The sequence below is a fragment of the Megalobrama amblycephala genome, linkage group LG11, assembly GCF_018812025.1.
Source record: "Megalobrama amblycephala isolate DHTTF-2021 linkage group LG11, ASM1881202v1, whole genome shotgun sequence".
Taxonomy (NCBI): domain Eukaryota; kingdom Metazoa; phylum Chordata; class Actinopteri; order Cypriniformes; family Xenocyprididae; genus Megalobrama; species Megalobrama amblycephala.
In genome coordinates this window covers 31,922,718-31,943,411 of record NC_063054.1, presented here as the reverse complement: position 1 = coordinate 31,943,411, position 20,694 = coordinate 31,922,718, and the positions used below count along the sequence as shown (strand labels likewise).

The following is a 20,694-nucleotide window of genomic DNA, read 5'->3' as shown; positions in this document are numbered from 1 at the left end:
TGGATAGGAACTTCAACTATAACAGTAAATAAAACTTGCTTAGACAAATCCAAATTAAACCCTGCGGCTCGTGACGACACATTGATGTCTTAAGACACGAAACGATCGGTTTGTGTGAGAAACCGAACAGTATTTATATCATTTTTTACCTCTAAAACACCACTATGTCCAACTCCGTTCAGCTTCCTGTTAGTGAGGTCAAAAAATGCGTTCTGACGACGGAAGTGATGTCTCGCCCATATACTTCAATGAGCGCGAGACAACACTTCCGTTGTCAGAGTGCGATCAGACCTCACACACCGGAAGCTGAACGGAGTTGGACATAGTGGTGTATTAAAGGTAAAAAATTATATAAATACTGTTCGGTTTCTCACACAAACCGATCGTTTCGTGTCTTAAGACATTAATGTGTCGTCACGAGCCGCAGGGTTTAATTTGGATTTGTCTAAGCAAGTTTTATTTACTGTTATAGTTGAAGTTCCTATCCACTGCTATTATTTGACTGACAGAGGGCAGCGGTTGCAGTTAAAAATCATAATTTGCGTTCGACTGAAGAAAAAAAGTCACCTACATCTTGGATGCCCTGGGGGTAAGCAGATAAACATCAAATTTTCATTTTTGGGTGAACTATCCCTTTAAGGCAAGCGCGAGCTCCGTGGGCGGAGAGCACGAGAATTAAAGGGGCTGCGCAGCATAAATCGGCTCATATTTAATGATGCCCCAAAATAGGCAGTTAAAAAAATTAATAAAAAAAAAAATCTATGGGGAATTTTGAGCTGAAACTTCACAGACACATTCAGGGGACACCATAGACTTATATTACATCTTGTAAAAAAATGTTTGATGGCACCTTTAAGTTTTTCAACTAATATTTATATTTTATTTTAGCTTTATTTCAATTAACAGAAAAGTTTTTAATAGTTTTAGGGTGTGTTCACACTTGTAGTTCGGTTTTCTTGGTTCTTTTGGTCCGGACCATAAAAATACAATACATTTAGTCCTGGTTCGTTTAGCGTTCACACTGTCATTTTTAGCACCGAACCTAAAGATACAAAATGGGGTTGACAACTAATGAAGAGCTTATAAAAATGTGTAAAGGAGTCAAAACAGAGGCAGGAATCCCTCCGTCACACACACAAACGAAGATCTGCTGTGAGGAGATGCGGTTCTGATGCCTGTGCCGAACTGTGATAGGCAACATCGCGACGACGATGATAAAAAAAACATGTATGCTTGAGCATTCTGTCCTTTTTAGGGTCGCATCTTGTGACATCATGTCCTGCTTTTGGTGTGTTTACATGCCTTTGGTCTGTGTTGAGTTCTTATTTCATTCGAGTTCATTTGGAAGTGGACTGAGACTCAATTTCAGCGGTCTCAGTCCGCTTGTTTGGTGCACACAAGGGTTTGGATGGCAGCGTTCAAATTTATTCAAATGAACATCACTAACAGAGCAATCGCACCAAGGTTCATTTTAATAGAACCACACATGCCAAGTGTGAACACACCCTTAACAATAACCCTGATTTGATCTAGTCATTTTTTTCACCAAAGCATGTACACATTTTAATCTTCAAATAAACAAACCCTTTTCCCGCTCAGCCTCTTCCCTTCATATACAGTTCCTTGAGGAGTTTCAACAGACACCGGCTAGAGAGAAGAGGAAATAAGAATCAGTGTTGGAATTTGGAAGTGATGGAACAAACATGTGCTATAATCTTCAATAAAGACTTGCTTCACTTCACACCATAAAAATTTTATTTGTCTGTGGGGGCGCTGCCTGACACGCGTATGTATCACTGTATTATGACCAATATCCAGAGCTCGTAACATCAGGTTTAAAAGTTAGTAGTTGGTCATTAATGACGGTGCACTCACCTTCAGCGGCAGGAAGGACAGGGCATGCTCTATGAGAAGCCTCATTAATCTCTTTGAATAGAAAATAAATTCATCCCGACTGGTTTCTTTATTCCTGGGGGCAGAGGGGACACAGTTAATAATAAACACCAGAGATGATGTGCATTTTGGAGGAGAGTATGATACTGTTAACAGGAACCACAGTTCTGTAGGGTTCCTTATATTATTTTAATTACCCAATTACAAACATCAGTGGCCCAAAACATACAAATACAACCCAAGCTGCTGCCGGCCTGCTCAAGTCCAACTCACAATGATACATTTTGCTCTCTACTTACACTTATACTGGAGTGGTTACTGAATCAACATCTGACACACTTACTGAACTGCACAGTTTTACTTTCAGTAAAACATCTAACTTGACATTAAAAATGTGTTTTGTGAAATGTAAATCATTATTATTTGTGACTTTTCATAATATACAGGTGCTGGTCATATAATTAGAATATCATGAAAAAGTTCATTTTTTTATTGTAAATTATTTTAAAAAACGAAACTTTCATATATTCTAGATTCCCTACATGTAAAGTAAAACATTTCAAAAGTTTTTTTTTTTTTTTTTTTTTAATTTGTTGATTAGAGCGTACAGCTAATGAAAGTCCAAAATCCAGTATCTCAAAATATTAACATTTGAGTTTCATTAAATGACCATCCCTACAGTATAAATTCCGGGTATCTCTTGTTCTTTGAAACCACACTAATGGGGAAGACTGCTGACTTGGCAATGGTCCAGGAGACAATCACTGACACCCTCCACAAAGAGAGTCACAGAAGGTCATTACTGAATGGGGTGGCTGTTTACAGAGTGATGTATCAAAGCATATTAAATGCAAAGTTGATTGGAAGGAAGAAATTGGGTAGGCAAAGGTGCACAAGCAACAGGGATGACCACAAGCTTGAGAATACTGTCAAGTAAAGCCGATTAAACACTTGGGAGAGCTTCACAATGAGTCAAATGAAGCCGGAGTCAGCGCATCAAGAGTCACCACACTCAGACATCTTCAGGAAAAAGACTACCAAGCCACTTCTGAAACAGAAACAACGTCAGAAGCATCTTACCTGGGCTAATGAGAAAAAGAACTGGACAGTGAACAGTGGTCGAAAGTCCTCTTTTCAGATAAAAGTAAATTTTGCATTTCATGTTGAAATCATGGTCCCAGAGTCTGAAGGAAGACTGGAGAGGCACAGAATCCAAGCTGCTTGAAGTCTAGTGGGAAGTTTCTGAAGTTAGTAATGATTTGGGGGGCCGTGACGTCTGCTGGTGTTGGTCCATTGTGTTTTATTAAGTGCAAAGTCAATGCAAAGTCAATTGAGTGCACAAATGAACATACTTTAAAGAACTTGAACTTTTCTGTTTTGAAAATCAATTTTTTGATTGATCTTAGGAAATATTCTAATATTTTGAGATACTGGATTTTGGACTTTCATGAGCTGTACGCTCTAATCGTCAAAATAAAAATAAAAATAAATAAAAAAAACTTTTGAAAGTTTTACTTTACATGTAGGGAATCTACAATATACGAAAGTTTCATTTTTACAAATAATTTACAATTAAAAAAAAAAAACTTTTTCATGATATTCTAATTATATGACCAGCACCTGTATTTTAATTTAAAAAAAACAACAACATTAAACCATAAATTGAATCTTTAAATTCTTTAAATTAAAATGTATTAATATGAAACTAAACTTTCAAGTTTGGGTCAATTTTTAATGTTTTTGAAAGTTTATTTGATCAAATATACAATAAAAACAGCAATATTGTGATATGTAATTACAATTTAAAATAACTTTTATTTAAAAAATTTATTTATTCCTGTGATGGTAAAGCTGAATTTTCAGAATCATTACTCCAGTCTTCAGTGTCACATGATGCTTCAGAAATCATTCTAATATGCTGATTTGCTGCTCAAGAAACATTTCTTATAATAATCAATGATGAAAAGAGGTTTTTATGGAAATCATGATACATTTTTCTCAGAATTCTTTGATGAATAGAAAGTTATTTGAAAGAGAAATATTTGTAATATTATAAATGTCTTTACTGTTACTTTTTATCAATTTATTGCGCCTTTGATGAATAAAATTAAAAGCATTAATTTCTTTTAAAAAAAAAATACTGACCCCAAACTTTTGGATGGTAGTGTAAATAAACAAAATATATTACAAAAAAAAGTTGAAGTGCTTCTGTAATGTGAACATAAGTACTTCAGTATTCATAAGAACAGTGAGCTCATACCTGATAATAGTGTGCATTCCTCTGACCTGTGGGGTGCTCTCCATGACGCTCAGAGTCTTGGGTAGAGGCTGGCCCTGATGGGCAGATGCCAGGGCTGATCTACATGGCACATGGATATGAGATGTCAACATTCCTTTTTTCCATGTTGCAAACAAAAAGTAACACACCACATGTTTCGTTAACGGAAAAGAGACAAATATAATAATATTTGACTTTTTCCCAGTGCAAATATGGTTTGAAAAGCAAGCTTGAAGTGTTATGGTAGCAGGTCAATGTAGAGTTAAGGCCGATTCACTTCAAGTCAGAATTTCCATTCTGAACACATTTTAAAATGAAACAACGGTATCATTTAAACAAATTTATCACTCTCGCCCGATAAGATTTTAACTTGGGTTATGTGTCGGACACATGTTAATATAGCTGGTTTCTAAGTACAAGGAGAGTGTGATAAGTGTGTGCATCATCTATCTAACTATCAGACTTGGTGTGAATGGGCCTTTAAATAAGTAGACAGAAGTGAGGGTATTGCAACCAAAGATCTGATGTACAAGCATTAAAGAAACAGTGCAACTTTTACTCACTCTCATTTCAATCCATACATGTATGACTTTCTTTCTTGACAAAGGAGAGAAAATGTTAAGCAGGATTTTTCACACTGCCATTTGTAAACGCCTCCTTTTATGTTTCGCAGAAAAGAGTCATACTTGAAGGAGAGTAAATGACAGTTTTAATTTTAGGGTACACTGCTTGTGAAATAATGAGATATTAAATAAAACCAACAAGATGGTTTAGGGCTGAACCTACACTCTAAAAAATGCTGGGTTAAAAACAACCCAAGTTGGGTTGAAAATGGACAAACCCAGCAATTGGGTTGTTTTAACCCAGCGGTAGGCTTAAATGTTTGCCCAACCTGCTGGGTAGTTTTGTTTAACTCAACTATTGTTTAAAAATTACTGTACTGCTTAATTAAAATTAACCCAAAGTATGTTGGAAATGAACATTTATTAATGTTCAATGAATAATTATTAAACAATAAACATTTATAATAATACATTTATATTAATAAACTATTAAACTATTAAATTTATATTAATAAAATATTAAAGCTTATTAATAAACATTCACCTTTTGTCTATTATTGTTGCCTCTAATTGCATCTGGTTTTTAATTTCCCAACTATTTTGGGTTCATTTTAAGCTAGCCATACAGTATAGCAATTTTTAAACAATAGTTGGTTTAAATAAAACTACCCAGCAGGTTGGCCAAACATTTAACCCTACCGCTGGGTTAAAACAACCCAATTGCTGGGTTTGTCCATTTTTTTAACCCAACTTGGGTTGTTTTTAACCCAGCATTTTTTAGAGTGTATACTCAATTACTGTGCTCAATTACTGTAAGCAAGGACTGAGAGAGCTGCCCTCTACAGTGCACAACAACCTACGATAATCACATAAAGAAAAATAACTGAGTCATTAATATATTTAGCTGCTAAATTTCCTTCATTGTGGCTGTTTTCACCAAACCTCAGCCCATAATCCCATACAGAAAAACACCATGTCCTAACCAGGAGTGAAGTGAAATGTGTTCAGCGACAAAAATTTGTCGACACAAAAAAAAAAAACGTTTTGAGGAGCAGGATTTTAGACCAATTAGATTTCATTGTGGGTGTGGCTACAACTAGGCGAAATGTCACAAAAATAGAAAACAAGGGACAGAATATCTTGTCACTGCTGAGGCTGGTTAGGACATTGTGATAGATCGACAGCGTGAATGCCCATTCTGAAAAGACGAAGCCAAGTTAAACAAACAAGCAAGATGAAAAAAAAATTTCAAACAACAACAATAAAAAAAAAGCCAATTACTACTAAAGGAGCAGAACATGTGTTTATAAAGTGAGGAAGGATGGATCCAAGAAAATGAAAACGAATAACATGAAGGAAACGGAAAAAAGAAAGGCGAGAGGATGCAAGAATTTATCCTCACATATCCCAGCGGAGTTTCCTCTGAAGAAGGGAATAAATGATCATTGGGAGACAATGATGACGGGACAGAGAAAAGAGAGAGGGAGGGGGAGAAAAGAACACGACCTGATTAAAGTCTATACGGAACAGATGGGACAGATTACAGCCAAGATGAGCTCAGGTCTGGGGAGTATGTCAGTGGTTTTCAGTTGAAATGCTGCCGCTGGCCTGAATAAAATTATTAAATGACATCAGACGTCTTAATATTGAGACGTAATGTATCGATGAGGTTTGCAAGCTGCACAGTACCTGAAGAGAATAACCACTGAAATAGGCCCATCCCTGTGTTAGCAACAGCATCAAAATAACAGTGGAGGTGGAGACAAAAGGTACACCATGAAGCTATGGTGTTTTGCTCACAAAACTATTTTATTTTGTCTTCACATCAATTTTGTGCAATTTATTGATGTTCTTAACAAACAGTCTCTACTTTTTGGATGCATCAAATTGTTCAATTGTTCTATTTTACATTGTTTTTTAAATCAAAAGTATCCTGAAAAATGCATCATGGTTTCCAAAAAAAATATTAAGAAGCCCAACTGTTTTTTAACATCAATAATAATAAAAAATTCTTTAGCAGCAAATCAGCATATTCAAATGATTTCATGTGACACTGAAAACTTGAGTAATGATGCTGAAAATTCAGCATTGCCACATAAATCACATTTTCAAATATATTCAAATAGAAAACAGTTATTTTAAATTGTAAGATTTCACAATTTCATTTGTTTAGTGTAGTCGTGTGTATCGAACACCGTAGCCAGAGCAAGTCTTTACCTTTTGTCTCCATTTGCATCTCTGCAGGTTTGAGGAACAATGGACAGATGAAGCTGAGATTTAAAGAATAAAGGAAAGAGAGATGGAAGGGAATGAGGGGAAAAGCAGCCATACCTCACTGTGATTTCACGCTGGGATGGTTAGAGCAATCGGTTGAGGGTTTAGCAAGTATTTCATTACAAACACACACAAGGAGGAGAAGAATACAAAAAGAAAAGAAAAAAAGACAAACTCATGAAATGAGATATTCACTCAGAAAAAGCCATTCCAAACAGTCAGCCCTCACCCTCTCCATGGTATACCAGAAAATATTTCATGGCACTATCATCTATTCTTGAACCACACATTTAACCTGATAAAATCACATTCTTGCAGTTTTAATATACATTTATATTTCTCATAATTACAACAATGCAAATAAAATGGGATGGATGGATGGATGGATGGATGGATGGATGGATGGATGGATGGATGGATGGATGGATGGATGGATGGATGGATGGATGGATGGATGGATGGATGGATGGATGGATGGATGGATGGATGGATGGATGGATGGATGGATGGATGGATGGATGGATGGATGGATGGATGGATGGATGGATGGATGGATGGATGGATGGATGGATGGATGGATGGATGGATGGATGGATGGATGGATGGATGGATGGATGGATATTAAAAACCCACACCATCACATTATATCAATTATACCAAAATATCAGTTATACCAAAAACACAGACCTCAAATCTGACCTCTATTGGATAAGAAACACAATGCGGCCCTGTGGCTTTAGAGCATGATATCTTTTGTACAAAAGCACATGGTTCATTAGTCTTGAAGATCATTCCTCACTGTGACTGATCGAGTGAAGAAGAGAAAAGCATTTTCCACCTAAGGATAATTCATGACTACTCAGCCTGCCAGACAAGAAAAGGATTACATTTCAAAGAGGCTCTAAAACCATTTTGTGGAATATATCTGTCATCAATACATGCACATGAATGTCACTCACCAAACCTTAGTTAGTGTTAACATCTTTGTCTTGCTAATAATTACCTTGGTAGACACATAAAGTCAACATAAAACCAAAATTGACTTTACACTTGTTTTCCTAATGCACATCTCCTAGTTACCCAGAATATTATCTGAACGACTTATCAGAGCATGTAAAAAGTGGATAATGTTAACCAAACAACCAAATAGCTATTTAGGCACAATTTTAGCAAATTCACAATCGGGTCAGGCTTTATTCTGGTACGAACACTTTTCACAATCCAGGCAATTCCCAATGGAAACAATATAAGGTCATAATTTCAACCTTCATTAGAAATGACATTACAGAATTTTAGAGGTTGCAAATGAATTTAAGTTGATGTTTTGTGGATACTCATTTGAAAGAAAAAAAAAACTACTCTATATGGTCCAAAACTATGAGAAATGAATCCCTAATTATTCTAGTTGTCCAAAAACTATCATTAAAAGAGACTATAAAAGGGGAGGATGGACTGTAAAATGAAGATCAAGATTACTGGCCTGAACTTTTCCTGTTTTAATCAATGCATACACAGCTTAGAACAATATCACAGGTATAGCATGGCCACCAGGGGGCAAACTATACTTATACCATGAGCACATTATACTTATACCATGGCATGGGCTTCATATTCACATGCATGCAACATTTGTGTGTGTGTGTGTGTGTGTGTGTGTGTGTGTGTGTGTGTGTGTGTGTGTGTGTGTGTGTGTGTGTGTGTTAGGGGCATATGGATCATCTAGCAGGGATAACAACATGCATGTTGACCATTCTCAGCACTTCTATATGCACAGACCAACTAACCATTCTCAATGTTGAAGAGATGAGAATGAGGACTTGAGGAGCCATTTTTATTACATACCTTTTCCAGCTGACTGTGGACGTGCTGAACAATCAGATCCAAGGCTACAAAGTTTTCTCCACCTGGGGCAACAATAGAAACACTTTTTTTAATGTTATAATTTAATGATGTAATAACTTAATGAATTCAAATGCATTTTATACTTTAAAAGTTGACTTTATAAACTAGGGATGTTTTTACAGTTAAATAATGTACTAATTAAATTCCTGAATAAAAACATTTCCAAGTAACATTCCACTAAAATATGCTTAATAGTTGATACTGGTGGGTGTTTTGCAGTTTTGACAGTTTACAAATTCACCTACCTCTTGGGACCACAATATCGGCAACCTGCACAGTGGGTTCGATGTACTGTTCAAACGCTGGCTTGACAAATTTGTTGTACTGTTTAATGACGCCTGCAATGTCACGCCCTCGATCCGTGATGTCCCTTTTCAGACGCCTGACCAGCCGGATGTCAGAGTCAGTGTCTACAAACACCTTCATGTCTAGCAGCTGAAGGGCACACAGACACAGAAATACAGTACAAAATGTCAAAAATTGACATGCGTGATAGACAAGAGAAAAAGTGCAGGTTAGGCCTGCAATGAACAAATGCTTTTGATAATTACAATGCGAAGTGCAACCAGGCCACAACTATGTGCATTCTGGTGCACATTTTTCCGCAGCAGTTCATTGGTGGCTTCTGAAGCTTTTTCTTTAGGATTATGGGTAGTGTACAATACCATTCAAAAGCTTGGGGTAAGATTTTATTTTGAAAGAAATTAATATTTTATTCAACAAAGATGAATTAAATTTATCAAAAGTGACAGTAAAGACCTTTATAATGTTACAAAAGATTAAAAAAAAAAATGTTTAAAATTTCTATTCATTAAAAAAAATCCTCTAAACAATATCGTCCTCAAAAAGCAAAACTGTTTTCAACATCGATAATTCTTGAGCACCAAATCAGCATATTAGAATGATTTCTGAAGGATCATGCGACACTGTCGACTGGAGTAATGATGCTAAAAATTCAGCTTTGCCATCAAAGAAATAAATTACATTTTACAATATATTAATATAGAAAACAGTTATTTGAAATTGTAATAATATTTCACAATATTATGGTTTTTACTGTATTTTTGATCAAATAAACAGTCTTGGTGAGCATAACAGACTTTTTAATCAAGGTGTTGGATGCAGGAGAAATTGGCAAGAATAAAGATCTGAGATCTTTGACAAGGGCCAAATTGTTATGGCAAGGTGACTGGGTCAGAGTATCTCTGAAACGGCAAGGCTTGTGTGTTGCTCCCGGTCAGCGTTGAGAGAATTTACCAACAGTGACCCGAGGAGGGACAAACCACAAACTGGCTACAGGGTGTTGGACGCCCAAAGCTCATCGATGCACAAAAGCAACAAAGGCTATGCTGTCTGGTCCGAGCCAACACATGATGCACATCTATATGCATATGATGCACATAGGTCAACCTATGATGACCACTCTCCACCGTCAAAAGCCCCTACAATGGGCACATGAGCATCTGAACTGGACCTTGAAGCAGTGGAAGAAGGTCGCCTGGTACTATGAGTCCGGTCCGGTCCGACAACAAGCTGGTGGAGGGAGTGTGATGCTCTGGGCAATGTTCTGCTGGGAAACCCTTAGTCCGGCCATTCATGTGGACATAAATTTGACACGTGCCACCTACCTAAACATTGCTGCAGATGCAGACCAGATACACCTCCTCATGACAATGGTGTTCCCTTCAGCAGGATAATGCACCCTGCCACACAGCACACATTGTTCAGGAATGGTTTGAGGAACATGATGAAGAGTTCAAGGTGTTGTCCTGGCCTCCAAATTCCCCAGATCTCAATCTAGCTGAACATCTGTGTGATGTTCCACTGCAGCTCTACCTCACAACCTACAGGACATGAAGGATCTGCCTCAAACGTCTTGCTTCCAGACACCACAGGACAACTTCAGGGGTCTCATAGAGTCCATGCCTCGTGGGGTAGGCACTGTTTGGCAGCACATGGAGGACCAGCAGCATATTAGGCAGGTCGTCATAATGTTTTGGCTCATCAGGAAAAACCTCAATATCCTCCAGTCCAAAGTAATGAAATTTTGCAAGGCAGGTACAATCCTTCCAGGACCTATTACTGTCTATCCTCCACGGTTCCTGTTACTGAAAACACACATCAGATCTTTCGACGGAGCAAAGTGATAGGATGTTTTAAAAAGCAGCTCAGCAAAGTAGAAGTCAGGATCAATCAAAGCAATGTAGTGCAGCATAACGCCAACTAGCCAAGATGTACCGCTGGTGCTGACACTGATGCTGAAAATGAATATCATTCAGCGAGCTCACAAGATACGCCAAAGGCATTAAATTTCAGGGCAACGATAAACAATCCAACACCCTTAAACAGCAGTGCCAGCAGCCCTGCCAACACGGCGAAGTATAACTTATAAGCCTTTGTGTGCAGGCGTGAAAGAAACGCATATGAATGGGGTAAAAGGTCAAGTGTATATCAAGTTTTAAAGGACAGGAAGTCATTGCTCATCCTTCCTCAACGAATTTCTCTCAAATGAAATAATGGATGTGAGCTGTCACTGTATTCACAAAGACCTGCCATGAGAAAGAGTTGAAACTGAAAACCCTGATCTATACTAGCCGACAGATGCAAAAACGTCTACCGTTTGTTCTGCGGCACGTCTGCAGCACGGTGCTCATAAATCACGTCAGGATGAACTGCTTTGCCAATGCGTACACAATAACTCCCGTTTTAATTTGTATAGATTTCCGGACACTTCCGCACAGGGAAGAATCGAAACCCGGCAATGGGATCAGTCAATGCTGGCGTAGATAAACGCCACCCATTCACTTCCTGTGGCCAGTCCACACCTTCACCATTAAAGAGAGATAGAATCAGTCATCTTTATTGTGTGAGGAAAACAACAGGATGCAGGAGGAAAAGAACATAAGGAGAGGGAAATGGAGAAGCGAGGACAGTCCTTGTGCAGTTTTAATAGGACCAGGCTTTAAATCTATTCTTCAACCAGAGATGCAGTTGCTCCCCTAAATGATAGAAGACGACTAGAACTCATTATCTAACCATTAACCGGTATTCATGTATATGCAGGGCTGCGGAGAGAGACAGAGATGGTATAGCAGAGACGGAATCTCATCTTCCTGGTCGGGTTGAGGGAATGAGGTCAATTACTCAGAGGCTGAGACACACCAGACTGTGTGAAATTTCCAGGATCATTTCACCCCAAATTCAAAAAGAAAAAATTAAGACATTTACATAATAATAAAGCCTACTTTTAAGACCATAATTTTTGCACAATAAAAAAAGTATAAATGTTATACACTACCATTCAAAAGTTTGGAATCAGTAAAAAAATAAAAACTTTTATTTAGTAAGGATGCATTAAATTGATCAAAAATGACACCAAAAATGTTCCAAAAATGTTTCTTTTTCAAATAACTGCTGTTCTTTTGAATGTCATATTCATCAAAGAACCCTGAAAAAATACTAAATTTTTGATCAAATAAATACAGCCTTGGTGATCATAAGAGACTTCTTTAAAAAAAATGTTAAAAATCTTACCCAGGGTATCTGCAGATATGAACAAATTAAATGTAAGACTTTTTAAGACCTTTATAATACCACCTTCCATGAAATTTAAGACCAAACCTGCGATGGAAAAACACACACACACACACACACACACACAAACACTATATCAGGCATGTGATCAGCTAGAGATAAAAAAAAAAAGCAGGAAAGTCTGACCCTGCACCCAAGCCACACCCCAGCACCTTTTTTTTTTAAATAATATATATTTATCACATTAAAAGATATGTCATATATTGTAATAATGCATATTATTGTTCTGTAAAATTAAAAAAGCAGCATTTAATAATCATGATAATAATTATTATAATATAGTATATTAAATGTATTAATAGAATTGTTATTATTAAAGTTTGGAAACAATTATTGATTTTAAAATCAAACATTTTAAAATCAAAAAGTCCCTTCTGCTCACCAGGGCCGCATTTCTTTGATCAAAAACACAGTACAAACAGCAACATTGTGAAATATTCTTACAAATAAAAAAAAGCTTTCTATATTTTATAAAATGTAATTTATTCCTGTGATCATTTTCAGCATCATTACTCCAGTCTTCAGTGTCACATGATCCTTCAGAAATCATTACAATTTGATTTGATGTTAAAAAAACATTTCTAATTATTATCAATGTTGAAAACAGTTCATATTTTTGTGGAAATGGTGATATTTGTTAGTTTTCTTTGAAAAATAGAAAGTTCAATGAACAGCATTTAATTGAAATTATTACATGTATTTATCAAATATATTATTTATTAAAGCATTTTTTTTTTAAATCGGCATAAATAAAAGGCAACATCAAATACCATTATGCATAGTTTCATACTTTTAATTTATAATTTAAATCTTTAAATTTTTTTATAGGATTTTATATAGCATTATGGTAAGCTACTGAGAAATTGAGAATTTCTTCATGCAAAATATATTTTTAAATGTTTTATTTTGATTTTGGGGAAAATATAACAGTGAATTCAGCATGGATGCAGAAGATCACTTTTAAGAAAAGAACTAACTTTATTGTCATTCAGCATCCATCACTAACCTTTGGGAATATGTAATACTCCCTCTCGTCTCTTCCTACAATTACACACCTCTTTTTTTTTTATTTGACCTTATCTTTTACTACACCTCCATTTTTCCCTCTCTGCTTTATGACTCCCATGATGCTCTTCTATATATCAGGCTATGAAGCTTTCCATTATTCTTCCCTTCTTTCTATCTATCTATCACTAAAGTCCCTTTGTGATATCACAAACCACACTTAAAGATGATAGCTGACACTTTGTTATAATGTCCAGTGTGACAAGTTTAATACGAGGCTTACCTTTAAAAGCTCCTTGTTGGCGAAAGCCAAGATTCCCTCAAATATCACAACATTGGCCCCATAGACCGTTTTCTGCACAGAGGAACATAAAGAATATCAAATGACCAGATACGATACAAGTTAAATTACAAGTAGGGCTGGGCGATATATCGCATGCGATTGTCACGCGCATTTCGTCAGTAAAGCCGGTTCGGCATTTAATAGACAGAGCCGTAGTTCACTGACAAGCTACGCAATATCGCGTTCATTATCGAAGGCGATTCATATGCGATATGAAAGCGATATTGCGTGGCTTGTCAGTGATCTACGGCTCTGTCTATTAAATGCCGCTACATTTGAAAGCAGGTGATGGCGATTTAGCGGTAATCAGGGAACCGGCTTTACTGACGAAATGCGCGTGACAATCACATGTGATATATCGCCCAGCCCTAAACAAGGAAATGCACTGATGAAATATTTAATCAATTATGGCATATAATTAATTAATTATATAGAGCTTTTTAATATAAAACCTGGTTTATACCCTAACTGATCAAAATATCCAAAAAATAATGTACACAAAGCACCCAGAAAAATGCCTTGAAGTGCTTGTTTTGGACTAAAACTATTTTTCAGTTCAAATATGATGTTAATAAACTGAGGCAGAGCAGGGAGGGACTGTGGAAGCGTGCAGTGATGCATTTCCTCCATGCTTCCCTGCTTCAGAATGAGGGGAACCCTGATGGTGTCATGATCCCATTAAGACAGATGCACTACCATGAGGCTTCCCGTCAATGGCCACTCGGTCTGTATTGATCAGCACATGTGGACTGCATATGCCACAGAGATCTCCCTTTATCGCTCATCAACATTACGACCCATTTATGGAGAAATTAAACCTTAAATTTTAGGAAGACAATAAAAGCAGCACAGTCCCTAAATAATTCTACTTGGTGATGCAGAAACGGCACAGCTTTATTTTGCAGGGGAAAACAAGGTAATAAGTAGTATTCATGAGTCTACATAGGCTCATGCATACTAACCAAGGCTATCGCACACATGCTTACCCACTCCTTGCGACGGTTGTGCGTGGTGAAGTCGTACACTGGCACTTTGATGCTTTTGCCCTTTTTCAGTTTTCTCAACACAGTTACCAGCAGCTCAAAATCAAAGGCATCAGGATGATCAAAGTTGTACTCGTTTTTGGCCGCCAACTCCTGCTCCTCTTTACTCAAAACCTGCAAGTCGGCAAGAAAAGGAAGTTAAAAATACGATAACACTAAAGCCCAAAGTATACTTCGGGCCTTTCCTCAGTGGTTCCCATGACATAATTTGCATGAAAAGGAGGGTCCGGAGGGACATCTGCGCATACTGTCCGCATGCAGCCCAATTTTTGTGGTGCGTGTACAACAGCCGTGTACGAGTGACTTTAGCGCTTGAAAACAAAGCCCAATAGATGCGCAGATGCCCACTAGATGGAGTAGAACGTGGAAAATGAAGTATACCCAGGCCTTAAAGATTATATTTTTTACGATGGAGCAGAAAAAGGGCACTATTCAAGGAAAGTGCCCTGTAGAATTCCCACCATGGAGAGAAACAGATGATTCACTGACTGAACCACTTAATTAGACCACTAATAGGCTGAAGGATATGCCATTAAACCAAATAAGGATTGATGAGTAGACCTTATAGGGTTTCAGCACATCCAACAGGGGCAGGAGGAAATGATATTAATGCTTCAATAGTTTCAACACATGAAGAAGTTCCATTTCGAGCACTTTAATGGTACAGTGGTCTGTAAATGAAACTAGGAACATGTGAAACATGTCATTTAGGGCTGCATAATGTATCGAAATTATCAAAATATCGCAAATGTAGGCTACATATTTTGCAACATGCATATCGCAATGGCTTGTGATAACCGAATGATTTTAATACTTCAAAAAGTTACGTAATGTCAATCTTAGGTTAATGCAGATAGCAGAGAACAGATGGGACACATGACTGTTACATACGTGTGATATGCATAATGTTAAAAAAAATAAATAACTCAATGCGGTACTCGCACTTGCACAAAGCTGCCTATTTTTTATGTCAAAATGCCCGTCTTGGTGAGTATTCACGTAAACAGCCAGTTATGTCATAACTTAATGTAAACAGTTGAGAAAGAAAACACATGTGTAACAATACATTGGGTCAGTGCATTCGCTCTTAAAGTGACAGCAGCCTAATAAACCTGCTGCCATCTGCGTCATTAACGTTAATCAAACAACAAAAGAGAGAAAATCACTCACTGCTCTTGGCTGAATAACTTTCATAGCTTTAATTGTATTATTTATTTCATACGGTGAAAACTTTTATTTTTTTTTTACATTCATTCAATTTCTGTTTTGTACATTATCGCATTGCATATCGCATCATTTAACGAGTTATCGCATATCGCACTTTTCTTCAATATCATGCAGCCCTAATGTCACTGGTGAACACTGCTCACATAAAAGGACAGGATGTCCAAAGCAGATGAATTCTTTTACTTTTAAGTTTAAAAATACCTTGTAGAAAGAGTCCATAGAAAGCAGAACAACCCAAGGAACATCAAGAGCCTCTATGATCTTATTGGCCACGGTGGTTTTCCCAGAGGCACTCCCTCCACACAGCCCTGCAGGACACACCAGAAATGCAAAAAGTGAAAATATTTAATGGAAACATTCATGTGACACAACAATCATGGCATAACCATGAATTTTGCTGACATGTTATCAAGGTAACATCTGAATTCAAAAATGGCTGTCAAGCAAATCCCCTTATCAAGAGAATGTTCGAGAAACTTATACCAATACAAGACACATTGTACGATTTGTATTAAGGTCCCAAAAACAACAACATGGCTTTAGATTCATTGTTTTACAATATTACATAATAATATGATATAAAATAACTTATATAGAGATAATAATGTAATAAATTAGGATCCGTTCAACCAGAAAAGTAAACACCCAAAAAAGGGCTGTACAATTACATTAATAAAATATTCAATGCGCTAATTTTATTTAAATAAATATACATTTTATTATTATTTATTTTTATTATTATATCATGTTTATATTATTAATGTGCCACAATGTAAATAAGTATAAATGTGTAATTTATGTTACCCAGCTTTACTTGTACAATTCTTGAAGTAGCAATTGCAAAACCTAGTTATTGTCCACCATCCACTATGGTGCAAACATTTATTTGTCACAACAATCATGATATAAATATGAATTTTGGCTCTATTTTATCAAGGTAACTTTTTTATTAAAAAATGGATACGAGTAAATCCCAAAAAATATTTAGAAAAAAACAACATGGCTTTAGAGTCACTGTGCTAATATAATAGTTATTTAATTTAATAAATTACAAGATCCATCCAACCTTAAAAATAATATACCCAAAAATAAAAATTCTGCTTGGATTACACAACTCATCTGACTGTACATGATACAAAAGCCAGTCATGTAAGACATTAGTATCTGAAAATGTAGTGGTCAGCATAAAGTTAAGTATCAGATAGATCTCTAGAATAAAAGGCCATAAAGTAAACACTACAAAAAAATAAGATACACTACCAGTGGAAATAATAACAAAAAGCTGCTTATTGTCCTATCTATGGACTAAAGTTACTTAAAACTGCTTTAGTGTTCTTCTTACACCCTCTCTCTTGCCTCCCTGTTTCTCTGACCTTTGTTGAGGGAAGATCATTCCACTTGGGTGGATTTATTAGTTTCTCTGACCGAGCGAGCAGGGATGACAGTCACACCAGACTTCTTTTTTTTTTTTTTTTTACAGGAATAATTGACTGGAGCACATCCAAGTGTGAAATTGTAACCCGTACGACAGGCTCTTTGTGAGTAATGGATTGCATACTAATGACCTCAGAGCTCAGTCCTGAGAGAGCTCATGTTCTCACGTGACAAAAGTTTAAACCCTGCAATACTAATGCCTTCTGGGAAAGTTTCATGAAAGATTTAAACCATGATTTAAGATACATACAATAAGTTTGGGTTCACTATGATTTTTTTCCTCAAGAAATTGCTAGTTTGTTTCAGCAAGGATGCATTAAATTAAACAAAAGGGACAGGACATGAATTTGTAATGTTACAAAAGATCTCCATTTCAGAAATCAAAGCCAAAGGCTGTTCTTTTGAACTCTCTATTCAGCAAAGAATCCTGAAATAAATGTATCACAACTTCCACAGAATTATTAAGTAGCACAATTGTTTTCAACATTGATAATTCTCCAAACAGGTAAAAAGCAAAAACATTAATTCTGTATTAGTCTTAAGAGTTTTTATTCATACTCCATGCTTCTTTATTCAATACTTGCTAATCTCCGAGTCTCTTAGGAGTTTAATAAAGTATTAATATAATATGAAAACTTACGGAAGAGGATTAGGGCCAAGCAATAATAAAAAAATAAAACCATCTCGAGATTAAAGTTGTTAAATTTTGAGAAAAAAGTCGAAATAAAATGTTGAGAATAAACTCGTTAAATTACGAGAAAAAAGTTGTTAAATTACGAGAACAAATTCGTTAAATTACGAATTTGTTCTCATAATTTAACAACATTTTTCTCGTAATTTAATGATTTTATTCTCATAATTTAATGAGTTTATTCTCAACATTTTATCTCGACTTTTCTCGAAATTTAACAACATTTTTCTCATAATTTAACGAATTTGTTCTCGTAATTTAACGACTTTATTCTCAACATTTTATCTCGACTTTTTTCTCGAAATTTAACAACTTTAATCTTGAGATGGTCTTATTTTTTTATTATTGCTTGGCCCAAATCCTCTTCCGTAAAAACTAAATTACACCCATTTCATTTTCATAAAAATTTACTTATTGTGCAATGCTTTCGTAAGCTTTTATCAAATGTGATAATACATTGCACTTTACATAACACTGATTTGTAATAATTTGTACCTATGACAAAGGCTTCTTTAAAGGTGGTCCCAGTAACATTGTACCACGGTGGTCGGCCGGCGGTGTAGATTGTTCTCTTATTTGTCCTTAGAAGTGGAGGCTCCGTTTTGCTTTGGCTGGTGGTCCGTTTCCGTGGCGACAGCGAAGGCGTAAGGGGACATCTGTGTTTCATAAGGCCATCGAGAGAATCCTCGCCACTACCACAAAATAAGGAGGGCAAGAAAATGCAAAACATTATGTAGTAACACAACACAATGGGATTTGCTTTAGTCAAACATTTTTCATGCTATGTCACACAAGTACAATCATCAAAACCTGATCAATTATCATTGAACGGAGCAAAGAAGTAAGTGTGAGTGTCCACGCTGCCATCAGATATGCCTTTATAATCATGAACGGCCCCATCTGACCTGAGCATAGCTATTGAACACTGTTTCATAGAGAGCTTGAGGAAATCTGGGTCTTTATGATGCCCTCAGAAAGAGCTTCTCACATGATAATTTATGTTAGTGTGGTAGAGGGACTAGGACCTTTCTTCATATCCTGTCCAGGAAACCACACATCTGCTCAGCCAAACCCCGGAGCCTCATTTGAGTAAGACTCTCATCACATGAACAGACGCTGGACACTCACTGGCACTAATGAATCATCAATTTGAAGGACAGTCCATTACACAGTGGTAGTGCTGAAAAGGTCAGGATGTTTGCTTTGATTCACAGACTAGGCTTAAGAGGATTAAGGGTAGTTGGCATGAAATTCTATTGTCTGTGCTGTGACATGTTGTATGCGTTTTGCTGATTCCAAGGATTTTTTTGGAAGGAATACAAGGAATATGTCACAACAGGCACTGGCCTTTACAAAGAAGGCCAAAAGGTGTTTAAAAGGTAATGGAAATATGTATTAATATCCATATTTTCTCAATATCAGGTTATACACACACACATAAAACTCTAAAGGACATGTTATGCTCAGTTACCCTTAATGTAAACAAACCCCAAATAGAGCTCAGCATTGTTATAGCCTATTTTCGCCTTTTGATTAACAAAAAAGGATAATATCGACTATTAACATTCAAAATAAATGTAATATTTATGTTTTCATATCTTAATTGTGCATACTGCTATAAATTTAACTGCAATACATCTTCATTCGACTCATTTACCATTAACATGAGCGGCATATCTGCCACGCCAGCAGCTCCAGAAATAGAAGCTGCTCATTATGTATGCAGATCTTAACCAGATAACAAAACAAAAAAATCATAATAAGACCAAACGAAGCAAGTACACTGTGTCGCCTGCTGTACTCTCGCCACTGATCAACAAATCACTGTTCTTTATTTGTCATCCTGATTAGTTACTGATCACATTAGCACATTAACACATTAGCTGAGCTCGACAGGCACCTAATCTACTCACCTGTCTGATCTAGACATCGATTGCTCATCCTCCTCTCCTTCTTCTTTCTGTTGCACCTGAACATCGTTTTGGCTCATTGTCATCGCCATGTTTTGTGCCGCGAACGCGCGGAAACGCATGTCCGGAAGTGCGTTTGCGTCACGCTTATGGCAAGCCGTTTTGACTTTTATTCACATCTCAGGATATGAATTCTTGATATCAACAATTCAATTGTTGATATCAGGAATTACATTTCCACTAGTAACAATGTTACTTCTTGATATCAACAATTCAATTATTGATATCAACAATTCAGTTGTAGTTTTTCTTCATTGGCCGACTAAGTTTTTCTCAGTGTGTTCCACACCGTCGGCTGAAGTTGGTCCTCGTCGGCTTTTTTTCGGCCAATTCGAAATGTTGAATCGGCGTTGGAGCTCGTCGGTCAGTCGGGCCATCTGATCATTCTGATTGGCTGTTCAGCTACTGCCGCCTGCTGTTTCGGAAAGGCATTTCATCTCACGCAAGCGCAGAGCTGACGTGCTACTCGGTTTGGTG

The 20,694-nt window shown here is 36.6% G+C and overlaps 1 protein-coding gene across 2 annotated transcripts in view; it reads right to left on the bottom strand.

The window, feature by feature from the left end:
- si:ch211-243j20.2 (uridine-cytidine kinase-like 1) overlaps positions 1-20,315 on the bottom strand; it is a 27,715-nt gene extending 7,400 nt beyond the window's left edge. The window contains exons 1-11 of one of the 2 annotated variants that reach the window (XM_048207459.1): positions 20,161-20,315; positions 18,743-18,939; positions 16,324-16,430; positions 14,839-15,009; positions 13,793-13,864; positions 9,156-9,345; positions 8,851-8,912; positions 7,066-7,082; positions 4,154-4,252; positions 1,876-1,969; positions 1,585-1,647 (exon numbers count right to left, since the gene is read on the bottom strand). In XM_048207459.1, the coding sequence (XP_048063416.1) occupies positions 1,585-1,647; positions 1,876-1,969; positions 4,154-4,252; positions 7,066-7,082; positions 8,851-8,912; positions 9,156-9,345; positions 13,793-13,864; positions 14,839-15,009; positions 16,324-16,430; positions 18,743-18,939; positions 20,161-20,279 (1,191 nt within the window). In that variant the 5' untranslated portion in view covers positions 20,280-20,315. Of the gene's footprint in view, positions 1-1,584; positions 1,648-1,875; positions 1,970-4,153; positions 4,253-6,136; positions 6,157-7,065; positions 7,083-8,850; positions 8,913-9,155; positions 9,346-13,792; positions 13,865-14,838; positions 15,010-16,323; positions 16,431-18,742; positions 18,940-20,160 lie in introns of both variants that reach the window. The other variant, XM_048207458.1, reaches the window with a different exon arrangement.
- Positions 20,316-20,694: the final 379 nt, after the last annotated feature.